The sequence below is a fragment of the Scatophagus argus genome, chromosome 10, assembly GCF_020382885.2.
Source record: "Scatophagus argus isolate fScaArg1 chromosome 10, fScaArg1.pri, whole genome shotgun sequence".
Classification (NCBI taxonomy): Eukaryota; Metazoa; Chordata; class Actinopteri; family Scatophagidae; genus Scatophagus; species Scatophagus argus.
This window is the reverse complement of record NC_058502.1, coordinates 16,878,894-16,896,465: the sequence shown is the minus strand read 5'-3', so window position 1 is coordinate 16,896,465 and position 17,572 is coordinate 16,878,894. Positions and strand designations below refer to the sequence as shown.

Sequence of the window (17,572 nt, the reverse complement as noted above, 5' to 3'; positions counted from 1 at the left end):
TCTTATATTTTATTTATAGGCATTCAATCAAATTGCAAACAAAGAGAAAAAAACATAAAACAAAGCTGCATTCTCAAATCCATACCCACACCACCCACGTAAATCTTCTTTAATAAATTAGACCTTTCTACGTTTTTGGTTTGAAATTGACAGAAAGCAAGGAAGATTGCAAAGCACTTTGGCTGGAGACAGAACAGAGAAGCAGTAAGGGCAATAATGGTAGGTAATGTTTATACAGCCAAACTAATTTCATCAAAAGCGATGAAGACTAATTCAGAAGACTGATTGATTGGTTTTAACAAGTTCACACAGTAGGATGTGCCATAAGAGCTTAGCCTGCACTTAGGCTTGCATGCAAAAGCTATTTTAGCCCCCAAATATCAGGTTATGTGTGCCAGATGGCCATATGCTGGTTGGGCTTTAATTCCCTGAATGAAATCTTCTCAAGGCCACAGTGAAAGAGGAGGAAGAGGCTGTAACCAGGGTACACAAAGAGAACAAGAGGAAGCTGTTAATTTGGCAAAGCCTGATTTCTGTGACTGCTTCTGTTTGAGAGACAAGTTAATGGCAACAACAGGAACAGAATTCAAAAGGTAGAAAACAGAAAAAAAATAGTCTGAAATCCAACAGGCTTAGACTGTGTCAAAAATGTTTGCAAGGCCAAAGGCTTGATGAGGCCGAGACGTGACTGCCTAGATATTCTGAAGTCAACACATTGCTGAATGTCAGAGGTCAGCATCGAGACAGAAAGTACAACTATATCCTTTAATCTTGTATAGATCATAATTCTCTTGATGCAAAACAGCAGATGGTGTGCACTCATCAATCAAAAACACAATACAAAATATTTTGCATTGAGATGGCAGCTTCAGAGGTCATGTGATTAAGCTAGAGAAAGCCCCTACAAAAAGAGGCAGATCTTTTGAACATCAAACACACAGGTAGCTGTATGCAGCATACCCATCCTGTATTACTGTTAATTATAAATTCCAGGTATTTATCGTAGTAGAAACTAAAATACCCAACGAAACCTTGTTAAATTGTTAAACTGTAGCATAATCCAGAAGGTGGGAGGTGTTTCTTATTGGAAATTCTTCTATGCACTAAAAAAGCCTCCACGTTCCATCTGTATGCTCACTGTATTTCAACAGTCATATTTTAGCCGAACTGTGGCTACATGTACAACTTCCTAGTCAAACCTCATGCACCAATCTCGCATATCTCTGGATTGTTGGAGGAAACTTGAGCACCCACAAGGAAACACACACAGACACAGGAAGAACAAGCAAATTCTACACACAGATTTCAAACCCATAATGGTCTATTTTCAGCACTTTTTTTTACAATTCAAATCTTACAAAGGCAGATCGCTTAGCTAAACAAAAAAGTAATACAAGGGTTTAAACATAATAAAAGAATTATACCAGCCCGATCATGAACCGCTAAGGGGCCAAAGGCATTAAACTGTGACTAAACTTAGTTTTGAAGAAATTATTATTGTTGAGAATTGGTGAGAATAGTAGAAAACTGGATTCACTGGTAATCAAGATGCAAACACAGCACTGCCCATTTTTTTTTCAAACATCATTTATTTAGCATGTAGTTTGCATTAAGTCACTGCTAGGAAGGATTTTAGCTTTGATGAGTCAACAGGTGCCTATGAGACATGAGTTGCAATGCAGTGATGTGCTGTAAGCAAAGGGCAGGACAGGTGCCACCAGTCAGGTATGAAACAACCACCTGAGGGACATCATGAACAGAAAAACAGATTGGGCAGCAGATAAACTGGTCATTTCTGAGAATGTGAGAGAAGAGGCTGTAATAGCTGCAATCATATCTGTCATAATACTCTGTAATGTGGTCTTTGTGAACTCTGTGGTCATGAGGCTCCCAGAGCTGTGATACAATCTGACTGTTTCTGGGATTACCAGCACTTTTTATGTAATACTGCACAGGGCTACTTCATTGGTGCTCTGTGCCAGATTTTGTTTCTATTTGGTGATTTAAGCTAGTGCTTTCCCGTTTGAACAAAGATTTATATCCGCTGAGTCAATCAGCAGCTTGACCAGTATGCTCTTGGTGTGTGGGTGGTTTGGTAGATTGCTTTTCTCTGAATGAAATACGGGGCAGAAGAAAAAAATAGTTTTCTCCACTGAGGTCCATCTGACTTCTTGTTGCTCTGCTCTCAACTCTTCAGCCTCTTTGATGCTAATTAAACCCCATGCTGCAGTCATACTTCAGTAATCTGACAATCATTTCCAGGGACTTAGTAAATAGCTATCATCCTCTGTTGCAGTTTTTGCAGTGCTAAACAGCTCTTTTGTTCAGCTTTGAACACAAACTGATGAGGTCAGCAGGGCCCTGTTTGTAGTGGCCATGCAAGACAAGATCAGAGCAGACATGGCATGTTTACAGGCGCAACCAGAGCCAAAGTAAGACACCTTGAACAGATCAGCTGCAGTATGTCATGGCGGAAGGTAACATGACAGATGATATCTCTCTAGCATACATAATGATGATATTATTGTTTATTTCATTGAACATCACCTCTTAATAAGGGCAGGTCTTCAAGACCATACCTGCTGCATCCAGTTACTTCAAAATGAGTCTACAGTAGCCAATCCAACAGATACAGGTGAATCCTGTGCGCGTCCCAGCCTCTGACAAAGTCGTGACTGAGCTTTAAAATCCTGTTAAGGTGGATGGTCTGGAACATTCCTTTGCCTGGAGTCTACTAGTAGGATCAAAAGCTCAAGAGCAAAGCCTTGTTTAAATCAGTCTCTCAGTCTGGCCTACTGACCAGGAAAATACAAACACCTTAAAAGAAGAAGACAATTAATGGGAACAAAAAGTGTGAAAAAATGACAGGAATGGATATTTAATCACAGGGTTACTACAGCCACGAAGCATTATAAATACTAAGGCTGTTTCCTGTCAGTTTAATACCAGCAGAACAGCAACTTTGTTGCCAGAGATGGCTATAAAGACCTTAATCAGACATAGGTATAAAGAATTAGTACTAAATTTCTGTCTGTTGACTCTTGTCACATTTTCGTTACCAATTAAAATATTGATACGAATTATAAATTTTCCAGAGCTCAAAGCAATGTCTTCAGATTGTTTCTTTTGTCCAATCCACAGTCAAAAACTCTTAGACTTTTCATTAACTATGGTAAATGCAAAGAAAAGCAACAAATCCTTACAATAAAGAATCTGGTGCCAGCAAATGTTTGACATTTTTGCTTAAACTGAAAGAACTAACCGGCTATCAAACTAGTTAGAGAATGATTTTCTGTTGCTCAGCTAATCAATTTATCAACTACCTACAGCAGCACTAACAAGTATCTGTATCAATATGCTGTATCAGCATCAATGTAAGTATACAAAGGGTACAAATACATGATGACAATTTCGTTCAATACTGAACAGAATAACTGAGGTTTCCACTGTAGCTCTTACACAATCCTACAAAATATTTAGCATAACAACATGTATAACTTAAATGTGCAGACTATGTCCAAGTCCAGTATTCATATGGACTTGCAGAGCTTATATAAGCCTTTTCGAAGACCACTTAAGGTGGTTCAGCTCAGTCTTGAAGAATGGGTTGGATTGGACAAGGATGAAAATAGATGACCCTGGAAGCTTTTACATATCAGAATCACATCTTTGCAAAAATCATGTTTAAAACATTAAAACATATTTGTTGTTGTTTATTGTACCTAATCCCATTCACCTTGTTAGGAGGTGTAAAAGTGAAAAAAAATTATTTGCCTTTTAGTCAAACTTACACAGTGCTGACATTTCATCTAAAGGACCCGTGATAAGCATCACACAGGAGTAATGTGCTGTTTAACTCATGCACCCATCACGATCATATCTATTGTACTTCTCTCAACATTGATCTGAGTTCTTACAAAAAATAGACCTCACACCCTCAGCCTCATGTGCCTGTAAACAAAGACAAAGAGTGATTATCTTTCTACTGTGTCCTGCATGAGGCATACAGATTAAAAAATATAGCTTTAGGAGAAACTATAGCGCAAGGTTGTGTGTTGTCAGTGTTAATGATGCAAGCAGCACTGCAGCAGAAGAAATGCCCTTCCACATTCTGACTCAAAACTATTTTCTGCAATGTAGACAACACATTCTGAAAGAAAAATGAAGGGCCTCTATGGACTAGAAATTGTGCAATCAGTAAATGTACAATGGTCATCGGTCAGCATCAGCAAATACGGTATCCTCAAACTTTCCAGAAGAACTAATGGTGCATTGACATGTGCATTTATTGCTGTGACATCCACCAATGCCGCTGATTAAACAACTAAAGCTTATATTTATACCATTTTGGCACTATCACTTTAAATGAACAATGGCAGTGCTTTCTGACTACTCGTCCCACTCAATTCCATTGGCTTAATATGTCCAAGAAACTAATGTGCTGAATGTATCCACACTCCAGTTGTTCCAGAGCTTCTATATGCAGACCTCACTTTTGTCTGTGTCCATGCAGTAGTAATTTTAACATCAGTGATTACTAATAAATAACAAATACGCTTTGAAAAATACAACGTGAAAAGAGCTGTAGAGATGGACAGCTTGCTTCTAGCATGGCAGAGAGAAACACACTTAAAGACAAAAAATTAACTCCAGCCTCTCTAGATTTTTGGATAAGCATTAAGTGGCCAGTATAATCTGTCCGAACTACTTGTTGGATGGTCAACAGATTCAGAAGCCCATTCTCCTCTGACCTTTCTGTAAGTTTTTCCACAACCAGCATGTATGCGAATGTGAGAAATGAGTCGTCGGCGTTTAACTTATCTCTCTAAAAGACAAGCTGGCTGGCAGGGCATCTAAATGAGTGTTATTAGAGAGCTGACACTCTAGGGACTATTGTGTTTTCAGATAGACAGCAAAGGCAAAAATCCATTTCTCAGGATATTATTTAGCCAAGACACGGGCAACATCTCCACTGGGTTTATGAGCACAGCAATAAGATTGCACTAATATCTGAATCAAGGGGATAAACACAACTATGCATAGCTTGCTTTTGCTTACAAGAACACACTGTGCTAAAATGGAGCACAGTGCAAGCTGTCATTATGACACTACTACATGTTTTGAAATAGTCTGTCATGTGCACTCGTCCATCCACACCATCATCACCATGTTTTCTATCTGCAATAATGGTCTCTGTGTTGCTGCTGGCACATACGGCTCAGGAAATGCCTGAAGGGGAGAGGTGGGAAATAAGTAAAGAAAGAACAAGAGAGAAATACGAGTTGAGAGACATTGTCCCTGATGTGCTTATTTTGAAAGGATCCTCCCTGTGTCAGAGGACAGTTTCCTTGCCTGGTTTGTTGAATCAGGAAGTTGGATCTCTTCGCTAGCAGAGAACCCAGTATCCACCCACACAAGTATCTGGCCTTTCTCACATTCTGAGGTCCAGGCAGGGGGAAACAAACCTTTCTTCCCTTTGTGAAGAATTCAATGCAAGCATTTAGCACATGCCCGTTCACTCAAAGCTCTGGGCCAGTTCAGCAAAACTTTTCAACAGGGTGAGCAATCCACAGCTCAATTTTTGTCACCCCCCTGCCCGAGAGCAGGTTGTTGGTCAACAACAGAATACAAAAGGCTACTGAGGACACGGCAAAGCAGCCTGGATTCAGCTGCACCAGCAACCCTCTAGTTGCCAGGAATGTGAAACGTTTCCCAAGGAAATTCCTCCTCCTCCAGGAAGACAGGGAAGGAAACCAAAAGAAGTTTGACACATTTCAGGCAGTGGGAGTGAGCATGAAAAAGAGGGGAGTGAAGGTGCTGATTGGTCTACTGCTAGCAAAGTGTGTGAACAGCATGGTGGATCATAGAACCGAGTAATGTTTCCAGAACCAATTAACACACTTTAAGAAGGACCTACAAAAATGACAAAATAGTCCCAAAAATGTACTTTCTAATTCTTTATAACGGTAACAGACAAAATGCCATTGCATTCAAATCTAATTTCCACAATCAATATCATTACTTTGACTTATTACCTCTAGCTGCAGCAACACATCACTGCGTTTGATCTCTTTAAGAGAAATTATTTATCAACGAGGTGGGTGCCTTCCCAAGCTCTTACCCTTAAATTATCAAATGCTTTCATTGTGGCATGGCTCTGGGGGGCACTGGAGATGGCTGGTGTGCCTTGTTTATGATTGCAGAAGGAAGCGGAGGATTAAGCAGACAGTGTCTGTGTGCAGCATCAGATTACCAGCCCATCTTTTCCTGTTATGAAATCAGATTACTGCAGCTCCCCTGCTATGAGAAACAATATTCAAGTCTTGAGATGAAAGAGTTATCAAGGAGATGAAAGGAGAAAGTAAGCTCATATTATCTGACAGACAGGCCTCTTTTATTTGCATCCTGATTTAATGACTTGATCTTTACTTTAAAAATGAACATACAGAGAATTAGACATTAAATCAAAGAGATTAAGGCCAGGGATGAAACTGGAGAAAGCAGTTCATCTTCAGAATATAATAAATGGCCATGTGCATCACAGTAAAAGAGATCTCCACTGACCTAGAACAAAGAAGATATAATAATGTTGCTCTAGTCCAGGTGTGAGTTTGTTTTTGTTTACCTTCTTTATTTGCTGACATACGCAGTCAGCACACATCGGTTCGATTCACCATACAGAACTGGGACAGAAGAAACAAGCATCTGACCAGAGCCTGAAAAGAACACTCAATAATTACTGTCGAGACACGGCTCTGCCATTCACCAGAGAATAAGGTCATCTTGGGACTCAAATGAATCAAACAGGCAGAAAAAAGGATGGTCTGTTCACTCGAGATAAACGTCAGAGGAAAAGAGGAAAAATGCTGTTTCGCAGCTTGTGGGAAAACCCTAAAGATATCGACTTTACCTCTCTGAACCCAGATAACGAAACTTGAAAGACAGACACATATTTGGAGGGAAAAGATTCATTCTCTGAAAATGTCATGCGAAAATATTTCCAGATATTCGTTCAGAGTTCAGTTCAGTTCAGTAAATAAGAATAAGTTTATTCTGCAAACCTGTAAATTGATAACAGCTGTCTATCATAACGACCTCCAAACCCTTTTGGAAACAGTGAAATCTGGTGAGCTTGCTTAGCAAACATGACTAAACTGCTTGGTTGCTCCCATCATGTTAGTGATCAAGGTAAAGAACACAACTTTTCATCCCAAGTTGTAAAATTTTTTTGAAGTTGGTCAGAAGCTGCAAGACATACTTTATTGTTGTTAGATAAACACTGCACCATCCTGACCTCTGCATTAGTGTCATTCCTGCAAACATGATTCCTCAGCAAATGCATGCCTAGCCATAGATAAAGACAGGCCATTTGGATTCCTGAGCAGACCACTTAACTCCTAGTATATACTGCAAAACACCAACTCTCTCCACTTTTGGTCTGATGAGAAAATAGTTATTTTGCTATATAATCATGGGTACAGTACACCTCAAAGCATTGTATCCGCACATGTTTGTGAACAGTGGGAAAGAACACATGTGTAAACAAAGCCACTTTAACTATACCTAAACATAGAGGCACTCATCATCAATCATTTTCAACTACCTTTAAATTTCGCATGCATTTCGCATGCCTACAGATGTTAGCCAGAAAAGCATTGGAAATCATTTAGTTGGCATTAAGCATGGCATGGATACAATTTGCTTTTATACATACTTTTCAGTTTTAGGATTCAGGACATGTGCATTTTATCTCTTAGCTGTCATAGTCAGCAATATTACCACAAGTATTGGTCAGCAATTTGTTCAGGGGGAAGAGGCAGAGTAAAACCTCTCTACTCCCAGAACACTATCCAGATGTTTTGAATTTCTTCAGAAGACAGTTAACACAAGAAACAAGAACTAAAAACTCAGGTAAATAAGCTGAAATAAGAAATAAACACTAATGCCATGTGGTATTAAAAACACTGAAGGGTGGCAGACTGGCAGGCAGTGCTAGAATAAAAACAACACTTAGCCAACTGTTCCAAGGATGGGGCTGCCACAGCACTAGTCTGGCAGGTGAAAAAAGTCAAATACTGAATCACACACACAGATAAAATTGTATGCACTAGATTCTGGTTGAATTAGATATGATAAACAAGTAATAACAAGTGAGAAGAGTACTGGGATTCTTGTCCAAATGGTGTCTAATAGTCAAGAAGAACAGAAAAGCAAAGTAAATGAAGGTAGCACGTCCTAGCATTCTAGTCCTTTAGTGCCCCATAGGTGTGACAGCAGCACAACTGTAAGCACCCACAGTCCCATGCTGAGACAGCCTGTAAGAGCTGACAACATTTTTCCATTGTGAATAAAATATTTTCCCCTAAGCATGGCTTTCAGTAAGGCTGCAGGGTTTAGGTGGATCAGTGTTTTAAAATACATCCTCTTCCTAATGAACACCAGCTGGGTATGATGTTTTAGAGTACCACAATTTAAAAACAATAACAAAAACCAAACAAAGCCAACTGCTAACAGTCTTATGCCCTCATGTGATCCGTGCCACTTAGCTGGACACCCACATTTGCTAAAGGCTAGTGGAGAAGAGCTAACAGCTGCACACAAAATGGCCCAACCCCTGAAAGAATGCCAAGGCAGAATCCCCAAAACAGGCTTTGGGTTGGGCTCCATGTAGGCCCTTTCACACTAATCTAGTTTAAAGGCACATACTGCAGAAACAGGCTTAGGAAATTACTTTGCAAAATGCAGTGAGAACTACAACTCTGACTCTAACCATGTTAAACAAAAAATTCCAACTCTTCCTTCTAAATAAACACCTGTGTTGTACAGAATTACCTACAATAACTTCTACTCAACGCATTTCTAACAGATTACTCTTGTGTCAGGCAGCAGCTAAGGCGGTCTTATGCAGCTGCTGAAGAATGACTAGTAAACCTTTCCTCTATGGCTCATCAATAATCCATTATCATCCACATCCTTATCCATCATTAATACAGCCCCTTTATGTCATCCACTAAAAAGCAACCACATAGTGTGGAGGCAGAGATGTGGGAAGTAAAGGCGGCATGTATGGCACACTGTACAAATGCACAGACATGCCTCCTACTTTTTCTGTTAGCCAGCAATCTTAAAACTTAATGCATACAGCTATCAGACAAGGCATGCTTACTCAAGGCTTATGTCTGAAAATGGCTCTTGTAGCTGCTTGTACAACATCACTGTTTTATTTATTTGTGTCCGAGAGAAGAGCTCTGAAACCTCCAAGCACTCTATCACAAATATCAATGATTTTATTATTTCTGTCATGGGAGATGTGAGATTAAGGTTGTGAAAAGTAACTGTCTTTTCAAAAGCTACAATAAAAGCAATGCATCATACTTTCAGATATAGAACTACAATAAAAGGGGTAGTGTGCTGTCAAACTAGAGAGAAATGCTGTCACTTCAAACTCTGTTCATTCTCTAGCTGGCTCCCAGTCAAGCCGAGTTGCCACAGACAAAACACCATCACTGTAAATTAAGCCAAAGAATACAAATAAATCAAAATCCGATGTTTTCCTGGCGCTATGATTCCACTGACACTTGGTTACTCTCACACTAAAGAGGCAGCAAGCAAAAACACACACACACATCGACTGTGGAGGAAACCCTCCCCTTACAAGCCCACTTCACTCCCAACGAGTGGAACAGATCTAGGTCAAAGCTGATTAATGTGCCCACAGCTCCCGAGAGGTTTCTGGTCAGGTGGCAGCAATGCCTGCTCACTGACGATGAATACTAATGCAGGGTATTACTGAATATCACTGCTATACTCCAAATTAAATGAAGTAATCGAAATACAAAACAATGCGGATGACTGGGAGCTAATATGCATGGGTACACAAAAAAGTGACAACCAAAACAGTGGACTCTCCCCTTGTGTCGGCTGCTGTATCAACACTGAGCGGTTGTGTTTGTGCTGGTATTATGGCCGTGTGAGACCAGTAAGCGAGCGCTGAGATACACGGGGGGATATGTGAACATTAACAGTCCGCAACACATCAACGCACAAATAAATGCGGGTTTCCGCCAGTCGTCGAATTGCCTGTTTTCTCGGACAGCTCGATACATAGGGCTGCTGAAAGGATGAAAATGATGCCTGCTCCTTGTGAGACGAACTGCATTGATGCCATTGTATTTTATAGTTACGTTGCTATTAAGCGGCATGCATTCCGTAAATCAGCTCAAGCACAAGCCTACACGGACAAAGGGAAAATGTGATATCTGCACAGCTTTGACACCGTAGTGACAGCCACAAGGCAGAAGAGGAACAGAAGCAACCCGTCTCACCGATAAACTAGTTAGCTCAACTTTTGTTAACGCTGGCTAGTTATCATAACGGTCGTGGTAAGATGGAGTATAACAACTGTTAGGACAATTCCACACTGTGAGACCACGTCTAAGATATCAGTGAAAAGTAAACAGCTCAGCACTGGCCATTTTAGAACACTGCATCTTTATTGAGTAAAAATGGATTTCAAGTAAAATGCTTTCAGTGCGAAACATGAGAGGAACTCGACCACCAGTGCTATTTGCTAGGTAGCTTTAGCATTAGCCACCTCGCTAGTTAGCTTGCTAGTAAGCAACCCAACACTGTTTTGGAAATGTGTGGAAGCTCGTCTCTCTCGCCGAACGACACAGTGGAGGAGGGCGTTGTTTGTCCGATGCTAGCCCGGTGTTTATTAAGCTACACGATGATTGTAAACATTGTGGTTTGTGGTTATTTTACGCTAACACAACAATGTTAACGTTACCTCGGAACGCAGCTTGGGGATGATCGATCTATCTCCCAGGTCGCAAAGAGGTTCATAGGTACAGGCATGCTGCCGGAGCCCAACACCACAGCCCCGGCTAACGCTCCGGTCGGGAGGGTTGTCGGTGCCGGTCCACCACCGCCACCGCTGCTCTGGTTCAGGAAAGCGGCCCGCACGCCTCCTCTCTCTACAGCCGCCGCCATCATCACCTCCACTGCCAGGGGAGCAGCTCTAGCTAAGTGTCGGACGAACGCGGGAGCCGCTGAACTCTTTGCTGCCTGCTCCTGCTCCTGACTCCCAGCTCCTCTACACTGACTGGAGATGATGATAGGCGGGGCGGGGCATGTCACAACTGATAGGGGGCAGCACGTCCCTGCTTTTAGGGTGGGACATCTTTACCGTCAACTGAGCGTCAAAACATGCTGCCCCTACATGTTTTCCTGTGAAGTTACGGGACACCTTCATGACAGGAAAAGCATTAAGGAGTAACTATTATAGACACTGTAATTAGAGGGTCGTTAGCTTTTTTTTAGCGTATACATCTCCACTCTTCCATCAAAATGTTTGTAGGCTCTGTAAGTTATAGGCGTTAAATAATCTAATCAAATTTGTTTATCCAGAAATGCTATGTTAAACGATCCCCATTTCAGACAGAAATTCCCGAATAAAGATAGGCTGTATCACTTAAATATGGAGAAGATTTAAAATTGTGACTGAGTGTGCTATATTGCTCTTGTTCCTCCCTGCATTTCGTTTCAAATTAATATAGCTGAAAATACTCACTGTTGGAGAGGTTAGAACACACTGTGGCGGAAATATATTGCACATGCTCTTCAAATCTTTTATTGTAATCAAGGACTTTGTCACTTCAAGTCAGAATTTTTTTATTGGTTGGTTAGTAGGTACATTATACATCGATAATTTTAAAAACCCTTTAACATGATCGATAGACAGACAGATACTTTATTGATCCCGAGGGAAATTCAAGCATCCAGTATCACATTACAGCAGTGTAGGTTAGTCAAAAAGTAGACAAACAAGACCTAACTGTTAGTAGGAGATATTTAGATAACAACATTACACATTCATAAGAAATTCTGAAATATGAATTAGTGTAAGTAAACATAAATATCTGATCATTGAAAACTGGTTTCACAGTATATCTTCAAGTGGGCAGACCTACTTTGGCAAAAATTCCACATTATTCACAATTTGTCATCAGTCTGCAGTCACATAATGACACTTGGTACTTAATTCTGGCATTGTTCTCATGTTGTGAAACCCATTGACTGAAACAGTGACTAAGGGCTCAGATAAAGCTGACTTGACTTGACATGTTCAGGAGGGTTGTGTAATGTGTGTGACTGACTGGGAGAAAAAAATACTTCCTGATTTTGTCAAATGTTACTGTGTTTGGCACAGTCAGTTGTCTGACCTGAAAACAATGCATCATTTTAGCAAAACATTCTCCCTTATCAGTAATGATTGTTAGCAGGTTCACCATTGCTTCGTAGACCTTTTCAGTTGTTTGTTTAGAGTTTCAGTAGAGCATGGCATGTGCCACAGCTCACATAGACACACAAAGGTGAAATACCCGTTGAAAAACTGTGCTTTGTTACAGTCTCATGGGATATATTCTTGCCACTGCAAAACATACTGTGAGTGTTAAATCTAATCTTTAATCATTCCCAGGCAACTCTGTGCACCTGACAGCACTCAGTCTTCCAGACCAAAGCAGTAGCAACATCCCCAGCAGTGGTTGTTAGTAATGATGATGATACTCACAATAAAATTTAAAGATATGTCACTCCTTAGCTCATTATTTCTATTTCTATTTATAACCATCCATTATAGCAACATAGATTCACATAGAATTCATCAGTATATCTAAGACTTATACAGCTCTTCCTACATAGAAATGAATGCTCCATGGTCCTTACATAAAACTGAAAAGAGAGAAAGAAAGCTAGAGGACAGATAATCTATTTGTATAAGTGAATGTCTTCAAAGCACTTTTGATATGAGTTTTTAAACACTAATCCATAGTACATGTTTACCTTACAATATTTACCAATTTATCATTGATATCCTAATGCATCAATGATAAATTGATATCCTAATGCATCAAAATTACCATAATGGATAATATAAACAAGGAATAAAGTTGTGGAATGTGTCGCCACCCAGTGTTTAAAATTTACACTACAACAAAATGCAGGACAACACAGACCAACTTGCATGTTGTGATTCACCCAATAGATGGCAGACTGTCTGCATTTTTGGTAGGAAATTACAAGATCAACCTCTCTCTCTCTGTCTGTCTCTCTTTTTACCCCCCCCCACCTCACTTTACCCTCATGATTGAACCCCCCCCCCCCACCCCAGCTCCTTTAAGTGTGAGTGGGTGGGTGCATATATTGTGACACTGTGACACCACTGATGTTTCCACCACACAACAGTCTGACATTTCATAAGCCAGCCTTTCACCTTTATTGAATTCTGGAGAAGGGAATAAAATACCTAAGCATCAGTTTGTCACATAACACCTGCTCCATGGCAGGCATCCTCCCACAAAATCAAACAAATTGCTTGCATCCTAATATCAAGCAAGGAAAGGTCTGGAGCCACAAAGAAGCTGTGAGGTGTGATGTTTTGAAAAGGTTGCAGGGCAATTGTTGTTGCGAGCTGAGAGTCTGTCTGAAGGACAAAGGACAAAGACAGGAGAGTGAGCATTGTAATGTATCTTTCTGACATATGTATATAGGAGACAGACAATAGTCCACCGATAGTTCACTTTCTCTGTGAAGCATCTTATTCCTTCTGTAATGGAGAGCAAATGTGGTTTCCACGCAGATCTTTATTTTTAGGTGTGAACATTTGAGTTAGGCTTGTGACATTTTTTGTATACCACCTCCACACCATCAGAGTTAGACATTTTTAATGAGCAAGCCTTTGATTACAAGCTAAAAACAGTGCTTTTCTGAATCACTGCACAGGGATTCAGGATTGCAGATGCACGTGTTCTTGTTCAAATGCAGAACTTCAAGGGCATTGGGTTTTTGTAAGGTTTGTGAAAACTCAGCTGAGTGTGATAAACAGCTCTGGTGATGTAGTAGATGGTCACTCTGCCCCAATGATGACGCTCTGTAAAAAAACAAAAAATGGCATGTAAAACACATGATACATAAAACATGATAAAGTGCGCTTTTAGTATTAAAATGGAGTAAATGCAATGCAGTGCCAACATGTATAAAAAAGACAACGTGTTGCCACTTCCTCCCGCTGTACAAAAATGAACCCAAACTATCCCAAACACATCTTGCTCTAACGAAGTCATTTGGAGTCAGGGTCTGTGCAGTAGTGATCGGGCAGAGAAGTTGCTGCGCCGTGTTCCTGCCCGACTCTACACCGACCCAACTCAGTCATGAGCAGGGCTCAGCTGTCAATCATAAAGTTTCACTGCTTTCATAGCATCAAATAACTTATCAGAAAATTGACCACTTGAATACACATCAGCATGCTAAGAACTGCCTGAACAGGCAGAAAAAATCCTTGGCAAAAATTTCTTTGACATGTATTTTGAGTTTTTGGTTTGGCCCATGTCCCATCTGCTAACATGGAGGGAAGGAATTTACTGCTGTTACTGAAACATTCTTCCAGGGAGCAATCTTTTCAGGAGCTCTCATATTATCCGTCTTTACTTTACAGCCAGTAAACCCTCTAATGCCCTTCCAGTGAAGAAAAAATGGTGCGGGGCCATATACAACACCAATTTACAAATCAGTTTTATTTACCAGCAACAGTTTTACAAAGTGTTCCTGAGCCCATGTAGTAATATTGTTTATACAATCGTGTGTTTCACAAAGTGGCAGACCTCATGGGGCACCATGATTGAACATTTCAGAGATTCCATTTCTATACCCAATCATGATACCTGTTACCAATGAACCTGTTTACTTGTGGAATGTTCTAAACAGGAGGGCTTGTTATAGCCGTACACAACTTTCCCAGGCTTTTATTGCCCCTGTCTCAACTGGTTTGAAACATATTGCTGGCATCCAAAATGAATGAAGGTGATGAGGGAAAACATGAAATATATTGTGAATATTCAAAAGAAAAAAGAAAGGACAGCAAATCTAAAATTTATGTGCCCATTTTTATTTCTTTTCACCCCTGCCCTTCAGACAAGCTGAGTCCATCACTGAACACCAGCTACACAACCAGAAAAAGCTCTGCTTTGTAACTTTATCCAAGAATTGTCAAACACCAGATATTTCTGCTTCCACCACTGAATGGAGAGTAATGGGGAATGGGTTAGTCTCTGCTGGATTTATTTTTTTTCTTTCCTGCCGCTGAGCAATACAGCAGTACAAAATCAAATCTGATAATGTGGTTATTGTTCTAGCAGAGAGAGTATTGTATTGATATAGTATAGTCATTGTGTTCACAGTTAAAATGCAACTGGTCTCTGTAGGCAGCAAAATCTGAACCATATTGGCACATTAATAAGAAGTGTTTAGGATCACTTGAGAGGCACAGAAGAAATGCTGTGCAGCCATATGTTGACCCTCGAGGAGCTCAGAGGAGCTAAAGCGCCGCAGATGAGTATGAAAACTCTGTGGGAATCATGCAGCACAAGAACTGTTTATCTGCTGTGGTGTCTACGACACCCAAATCAACATCTGCCTTCCTACTCACTTCAAACATGTGATGATAAAGGTGTACACTGTAAAAGATTAAAAGATACAGGTGAAGACATGATAATTTTCAACTTGAGCTGCATCAACATGCACGTTCTGGTTAGTTTCAGTGAGACTGCAGTCTCAGTTTTTGAAATGTCTCTTTCACTGAAGTGGAAGAGAAGCTGATGGTGTGATCTTTCAAGCCACGGTGAGAGAAAAGGGTTAACCTTCTGGTCTATCAAGGCCAAACCATTTAACATGGGTTTAAAGGGGATCTCATTCATCAGGGAAACTGTGCACAGCGTTACTGTTATGTTTCTCATTTCACACACATATTACAGCCAGCTCCAGTCTCAGCTCAGAGTGATTGCTCTCTGGTGAGCAGTCAGACACAATTTAAAGGTCTTGTCTATTTGTAATCTGCAGAAAAGATTGCCACATGCCCTGATACAGTAGAGCAGATCAATCCAGGGTGCCTGTTTTTCCTCCTTCATAAGCTGTCGGCATACCTCTTACTGCTAATCACACTTCAAAATTCTAAGGGCTGCAGATAAGCTGCTGATGTAATTAAGGTTTTGCAAGCCTAGCAAATTAAGGATATTATGTCTCATGGATGATATCCTTCGTTACGGCACAATCGATGCACAATTTCCTGCTTTTTGATTCATCTCAGGTATTATCATTATTTCTTTGTGTGGGCTGGGTTGTGATACTGAAAAAAATCTAATAACATAAAGGAAAAAAAGATAGGCAGCTGCAAGGGAGGTGGAATTGAAGCCCACTGTCTCTTCTGTAAACAGCAAGTTTCAAGTTACAAAACTCATTCCAGTCAACAATATGTTAAAATCCCATCTGAATTTTTTGAGAGAAAAAGTTCTGTGGAAGGAGACAAGACCACGGCATCCTTCATTGAAATTACCAGTTTTAAACAGTTGATGCAGTCAAGCCTAAGCAGATACACCGTAGATATAAAGTCGGATTGAGAGGTCGAATATCTGCTCTTTGTTCACAGCATTGAAATGTTTTACTTTAAAAACCATCTGCCTTACTTTATGTAGTTTGAATTCCTCTCTTTGAAAATTACAGAAGGTCACGTAAAGGGTGGGCTGAGGTTCACGAATTCAGAAGGAAAATTCTTTTAGGTTTTCCAGTCGCTCATTTGAACCTCTCTGTCTTCAATCATGTAACTATCCTTTGTAGCCTGGATGCTCATTTTTTCCATGTTGAATTTTTGATGTCTCACAGTCTAATTTTCATTGTTGCATTGTGTTGCTGGACTGCCATATGGATGGTGTGGGTGTCTTCAGAGGATAAATAAATAAAATGTGAGATTCTTTGTTTGCTTACGCATTTTGTTGCTTTAGGAGAGGACATTTATCATCTAAAAAAATCTTTACAAAACCACAAAAAATAATTCTGCATTTTAATTTCAGTTGGTGGCTAAACTGAGACCAAGAAGAACAGAGATGGATTCAAAACTTAATTTCATTTTACCACCTACCCCTGAAATGATGTGGGAATCCCATTTGGAGGTTATGAAGAGCTTCCCCAACAAGTATCATGTTACAAAGAAAGCTTGGCAAGAATGCATCTGTGAGTAGAGGTTTCTAAAAACTTACTACATTTAATGCGTATTTGCACATGAATAACACAGAGATTTCTATTCAGTCTAGCCAGCATGTTTTTATTTTGTCTCTTTTTTGCTGTGTAGTCATAAAAATTCTTCTTAAGCAGAATGCATTAACATTTTGAGTAGAATAAAATCACCCCTCTATTTTCTTTTCTCAGATATCTACAGATTTACGCTAATATCAGAACTACTGAAGAAAGACGGATAGTGGAGAATGGTAAGAGAGGATAAAAGAGGAGAGACAGCCAGGGGAAATGAAAAGGAGATGGAATGAGTTGATGAAATCCTATTAGAAAATACAGTATGCATAGCAGGAGAGACATGTGCAAGCTTTGAATCTCATCTTGATCTCACAGTGCATGAACTCTGCATAAAGAGCACTCATATTTCCATCCATTCAGTGGTACCAGTGCAGCTCCACTGATCTCTGAAGAATGTACCAGCACATTCCCCTGACGCTAGCTGTGTTTC

General features: G+C 40.1%; 1 protein-coding gene across 2 annotated transcripts in view; it reads right to left on the bottom strand.

Moving 5' to 3' along the window:
• Positions 1–11,198, bottom strand: part of zmp:0000000755 (phosphofurin acidic cluster sorting protein 2) — a 43,419-nt gene extending 32,221 nt beyond the window's left edge. The window contains exon 1 of one of the 2 annotated variants that reach the window (XM_046401358.1): positions 10,790–11,198. In XM_046401358.1, the coding sequence (XP_046257314.1) occupies positions 10,790–10,995 (206 nt within the window). In that variant the 5' untranslated portion in view covers positions 10,996–11,198. The remainder of the gene's footprint in view (positions 1–10,789) is intronic. The other variant, XM_046401357.1, reaches the window with a different exon arrangement.
• Positions 11,199–17,572: the final 6,374 nt, after the last annotated feature.